This window comes from Entamoeba invadens (assembly GCF_000330505.1).
Source record: "Entamoeba invadens IP1 unplaced genomic scaffold scaff_1105074726521, whole genome shotgun sequence".
Classification (NCBI taxonomy): domain Eukaryota; phylum Evosea; order Mastigamoebida; family Endamoebidae; genus Entamoeba; species Entamoeba invadens.
The window spans coordinates 28,071-34,236 of NW_004440443.1; the positions used below are offsets into that span (position 1 = coordinate 28,071).

The 6,166-nt window shown below is 28.5% G+C and overlaps 3 protein-coding genes across 3 annotated transcripts; 2 read left to right on the plus strand and 1 right to left on the minus strand.

Moving 5' to 3' along the window:
- Positions 1-707: 707 nt before the first annotated feature.
- On the plus strand, positions 708-1,856 carry EIN_480620 (hypothetical protein; the record flags this gene model as incomplete). Its single annotated transcript, XM_004257876.1, has 1 exon — positions 708-1,856. The coding sequence occupies one exon, from the start codon at positions 708-710 to the stop codon at positions 1,854-1,856; it is 1,149 nt and encodes a 382-aa protein (XP_004257924.1).
- An 887-nt stretch (positions 1,857-2,743) lies between these two features.
- EIN_480630 (hypothetical protein) lies at positions 2,744-4,213 on the plus strand (the record flags this gene model as incomplete). The annotated part of the gene is made up of 1 exon (XM_004257877.1): positions 2,744-4,213. One exon carries the CDS (start codon positions 2,744-2,746, stop codon positions 4,211-4,213), a length of 1,470 nt encoding a protein of 489 aa, XP_004257925.1.
- A 521-nt stretch (positions 4,214-4,734) lies between these two features.
- EIN_480640 (hypothetical protein) lies at positions 4,735-5,430 on the minus strand (the record flags this gene model as incomplete). The annotated part of the gene is made up of 1 exon (XM_004257878.1): positions 4,735-5,430. One exon carries the CDS (start codon positions 5,428-5,430, stop codon positions 4,735-4,737), a length of 696 nt encoding a protein of 231 aa, XP_004257926.1.
- Positions 5,431-6,166: the final 736 nt, after the last annotated feature.

Sequence of the window (6,166 nt, forward strand, 5' to 3'; positions counted from 1 at the left end):
TTCTATTTCAGATCATTTGTTTATAGTACTAGAATAGTTCATTACCACCCGAGACAGGTTTTTCCAAACGCGACAGCTTTTTCGCATGACTGTATTAGAAAGTAAAAAATAATATTTTTTAAATTATTAATTTTATATTTTTATTTCACAAGTTAACAAAATCAAAGTTTGTGTAAATTGTTGGTGTATTGTTTAAAAACATACATTTATGGGAATATACTATTTTCAACAAAATTTGAATGTCCAATCTTAATTGATGGTAAGTTATATCCCTTTTTCTCTTTCTCTTTCATTATATTTATATATTAATTATTAATTATTAATTATTAATTATTAATTATTAATTATTAATTATTAATTATTAATTATTAATTATTAATTATTAATTATTAATTATTAATTATTAATTATTAATTGTTTATTACATAAATAAAATAAATAATGAAATAAATGAAAATAACGAATTAACACTTTACAAGAAAGTCAAAATAAGATATTTAATTGTTCTACTTCTAATTATATTTATTCATTTTTCACTTTCTTTAATGTGTCAATTTACAACTAAATAAATCAACACAGAACAATATGATACAAATTTATATAACAATATTAATTTAATAATGGTAACAAAAAATAAACCAAAGTCAAACTTTTTGAATAGAAAAGGAGATATTAAAAACTTTCAAAATGATTGTGTTTTCAATACTATGTCATTTGACGTGACACATTTGTTAATTTTCATGTTCATTTTTATGAGTGTATCTTCCTTGTTTATTCTACTTGATTTAAACCCAAACTCGACTCGATTTAAAGTGCTTAAAAACACGAATAAACAAGTTACAATACCTCGAGTCACTTTACCGACTTATTCCGATCAAATACTCGACACCACACATTTTAATTACAATGGCGCTTGTAGTAAAGTTTTTAAATATCTTCCAAACAACAAACGTGATTTGTGGTTGAGTGCCATTGGGATCAACTCACAGAAATATTATGAGCAGATTATGAAAGACGTTCCACTTGTTTTTGGTCTCTCCAATTCGTCTATTCCTAATGCAGATAAAGTCCTCTTATTTCTTCCTGGGTACAACTACACTGAGTTAAGTACTATGGCACAAAGTTATGGCTTTCAGACTGTCGAAATTGATTTACCAAATATTAAAAAGTGCCAAGACGCCTCTAAACGATTTTTTGCATTCAAAGAGTACTTAGAAGATAAATTACAATTATATGATAGAGTACTTATTAGTGACTTTAGAGACGTTTATATCTTCGCAGACTTCTTTGCGACTTTTTCTGCACAAGACTTAGTCTTTACGCCGGAGTGTTCTTATGATCATGAAGAGTGCGTCACATTAAATCAAGTCGATGTGAAGAATTGGATGGCAAATGGATATGGGAAAGACATGGCAGAGACCTATGCGAAGAACAATTCACTGTTAATGAATGTGGGAACAATTTTTGGAGGAACAAAAAAGGTGTTCAATTACATCACATTGATGACGGAAAATTTGAGTCCAGAGAAATATAAAGACTGGGGATATGACCAGGCGGTCCACAACGTTATTTTCTATACATATTACTTCAACAAGAACTATATTTATTATAATGATACTAATCAAATAGAATTTGGTGAAGACAATGGAAGAGAAGAAGATATCATTGATATGAAGAAATACCAACTCGATAGATGTTCCCAAAGATTTTGTTTTAGAGAGAAAAACACTTGCATTTATGATAAACAGAAGAAAATTGTGTTTACTAAAAATACGATGTGCGCTCCAGTACTCAGACATAAAATATTGGCAAATGGACTGAAATTGGATTGGTGTGGAAAACCACAAAAAGTTTAATTAATTGTTATTATTAATATATCTTTGTGTATAATAATATAGTACTTGATAATTATTTAAATAAATTTTAAATCGCATTTTATATATTAAAATATAATTATATTTTTACTATAATCAATGATTATTTATTTCTTTATTTTTAAAAAAATATTCTATTTTAATTGATAACTTTTTATTTTGCTATTTATAATTATTCTGTAAGTAAATATAACTATTTTGTATGGTAAATGAAATATAACTATTAGATAATTAATATGAATTATATAATTGATTGATTATTTTATTTTGGTCGAAAATCTCCGACATTAAATGACGGGATTAGATTAATTATATACTTTTTTGTTAATTATAAATGTTAATTGTATTATAATACAAAATAGTTCAAAAAATAATAGTATACACAATACTATTTTAATAAATACAATAATAGTATAATAACTTATACCAAATTGTTTATTTATAAACAACAAATTTGATCAATACAATCGTTTTTGTACAAATTTAAAATACTATTTGTGTTTTTTGTAACACTTTTTATATCATTATTATTATTAGTAATATGTTAATATGTTAATATATACAAGAAATATTATTATAGTAAAAGTTTTAATACCTTTACTATAAATTATAGTATAAATCAGTATAAATAAATTAGAATTATTTAATTTTAGATATAATAAATGATGAATAATAATTTATATAAAATACATTAAATTACCACATAATACCAGCTCACACCTATTTAGAGTCTTCATCCCCATTTTTGTATTGAAAAAAGAAAAAAAAACAAAGGATTATTGTGCTTCTAAAATAAAACGGTTTACATGAACTCTAAGTGAACACAAATCGTCATGTTATCATTAACACGTTACTTAAAAAAAACCAACATGCCTCTTTACTGTATCACCAGCATGTTCTTCGACTTCTCAGTCTATTTTTACTGGCTTGTAGCTCCTGTCTTAGTTAAAGAGCTTCGAGCGCCCGCAGTAGCATCTGGAGCCAAAGATGACACACCCTTAATCATAGGAGCTGCTGATGCCTTAACCTTTTGTTTAGCTGGTTTATTAGCCCCTGTAATGGGGATATTAACAGACAAATGGCGTGGAGAGATTCTCTGTGAGATCGGGTGTATCTTCCAAGCCATTTCCTGTATTTTAACGGCACTCTTTTATGTGAACAACACGAGTATATGGCCGTTATTTTTGTTCTTAGTGATTCAAGGTGTTGGGCTTTCTATGTTTTGGTCTCCTGATGAGACTTTAATAGGTGCTGAAAGTTACATAGGAGAAGAAAATAAGAACATCTCATATTTCGCTACACTCAGCGCCTTTGGAAAAGCTGTTGGATTTCTCTTTGCAGGAAGTGCTACTGTTTTAATGGGAAACACTTACTCCTTTTACTTCGGAGCTTTACTCCCTTTGATCATTTTCGTCGTCTTCCCCCGCATTCCTGGATACAAAAACGACCAGACCAATCCTTCAAAAGTGTTTCAGAACAACGCCGTGAAGAGAGTCCACCCAAAGATCTTCTATTACACGTCATTAATAGTTCACCTGTTTAATTATGGCATCATTGCGATAGTCCAAAACCAGTATGTGGACTACGCCACGGACAAAAACATTATATTGAAAGGAGTCTCCTCCACCCCCTCGTTATTTGTTGGTATCTTCTTATTCAGCGAGAATGTAGTGCAGACGATCACTTTTGTAGTTTTGGGGAAATGGGTGGGATGGCAGTATCACCAAAGATACAACTTAATAGCTTTTGTTGCTATGTTTGTCGTCTCGTGTGGATTATTTATATTCACAAACGGGTGGATGGTGATGATATTTAGCGTGCCAATGGGAATGGTCGCTGGATACGAATTACAGGCGAATTTGTATTACTCAATTACAGTCTCAGAAGCACATGGAAAGTACTTGGGGATCTCTGAATTTATCGGAGAAATGACGTACTCTTTGTCTCCTTTATTGGTCGGTATATTCTGCTCTGCGTTAAGTCGTGTGTGGATGCACATTATTAACATGTCGATGTGCGTCATTGGATTCACTATAGTCGGTGTCGCTACTTTACTCTACCAGAAAACACACCTGTTCGATAAGAAAATCACACAAGAAAACACTCCAATTGAGCTGGAGGACTTGTCAAGAACTTCATCGATGGAAAAAACTAGAGACTCGATGGACTCGGCTAGAGCTCTCACTTCTATGGACGGTAATGATAATTATAGAAACGCTATTTTGAAGGCAATTACAGAGGCTAAAGAAGAAAGTCCAGAAATCAACAAAGCAACTCCACCTATGAATAAAACAGAGGAAATTGTCAATGCACAACAAAAAAGTGAAATAAAGAAATAAAAATGTTTAATTGTTGTGTGGTAATTTTTTGGTTTTTTTGTATAACAATAAAAAGTAAAGTCTGTTTAAAAACGTTGTCCGCTTGTAAAAAGTTGTTCATTTGACAAAAAAATACACAAAATAAGTTGAAAAATTTGGGAATTAGGAAAAAACGATCAAATACATTAAAAATTATGAAACAGTGTTTTGTGAATGTTTCCCGAAATATTTCTGTTTTTATTGTCTAAAAATGCTTGGACAACGTTGGAAAGCGGACAACGTTTTCAGACTGACTATAATAAAATTATATTAAGATCATCACGTATTTATTTAATTATTATGAATAACTTAAATGTTTGGGTTTTGTTATTGTACTTTGTTAGTACATATTATTTATTACTTCTTAATAAATTGAATATATATTATAATTGTTATCATACAAATATTGTATCACATTAAATTACTTGATATAAAGAATAATCAAAACATATTTATCAAAATATGGTTTATTTTAATATAACCTAATTATCGAGAACAATAAATTATAAACATTTGAGTATAAGTAACTTCTCACATAATGTTGTTTCTGTTTTTTGCTTGCCAGTAAATACATTTTGATTTATTTGAGGAAGGTTGTAGTGTTCTTTTGCACATAAATTAAATCCAATTTGTCCATTCTTCGTTATCCAGAACGAAGAATAACAAGAAAGAACAAGATTGTTATTATCTTCATACAAAGTAAATGAAGTTGTGTTTTTGTTTTCAATTTGTTTGTTTCTTCTGTAAAATTCCAGGGTTTGATATACATAGGGACTTCCAAACAAGAAGAAATCTTCTGATGTTGCTTTAATTTGTTTACAACATTTCATTTTGTCGACTAAATCATTTTGGTAGAATCCAAAAATCGAACCTCTATCGGTCACAACAAGAAATATAATTTTTTGTTCTCCAATTATCTTTGTTCTGATATTTCTTTGATCAAACTCGGTTAATTCTGAATTGTAAATTATCTCAATGTGTTTACTTTTCGTTTCTTTCAAAAGAGAATTGATAATTTCTTGCTCTTTTGTTTTTGTTAACATATCTTCTGTAATTTGATCAAGTGAAATTGTTTTTGTTTTGGTTTGTGTTTTCTTTGACCTTTTTTCTTGTACCTGTTTGTTTTTATCACCAAAACACTTCATGGAGTATTTAGAAACGTTTCTGACTTCGATTAAGTGTGATAATGAGCTTCCCATAATTAAATGATTAACAATTGTAAAAATGAGTTTATATATGAATAATACCACCATAGAAGGTTGATTATTTTTGGGTTTGTTGAAAATAGTTGTTTTAATTTGTTGTTTTGCTTATCAATGTTGGAATTCACCAGATATTGAGCGAAATCATTCGGTGTTTTCAAAACATTTTTTTTCGTACTATATTCATAAATAATTTTTATTTTTCACAAATAATACAACTTCATGAAATGCAATTGTTGGAGTACTTCGAAAATAGTCAATTATTGTTATTTGGTTTGGTAGTTAAAAGTAATACCAAGCAACTATTTTATTACTTTTTGAGCGAAATGTAAAATTTCAAAACGTTTTCTGAATGAAAAATATTGTTCAAAATATGGTTTATTACTTTTTAATTAATTTTTGTGGACTTTGCGATATTATAGTTAAAAATAAGAGGCAGTTTTAAAAGTATTGTTTTTGTTTATTCAAAATGTATATATTAAAAACGATTAACCAGTAATAATAAGACTAACTTGCTGTTCTCAATTGTGTTTTATTTATTGGGAGATAACCAAAAATAAAAAGAGTTTATTTTATTTGTTTGATTTGAAACAACCGAAACAAGTTCAGTTTGTATAAATTAATACACTGATTGTTGTTTAATCAGTTTCTTTTCACAAAATTTCAAAAATGTTTATTTTGTATATCGAACTACTCTAGATTATTTATAATATGTGCAACATTTTTAAAACAA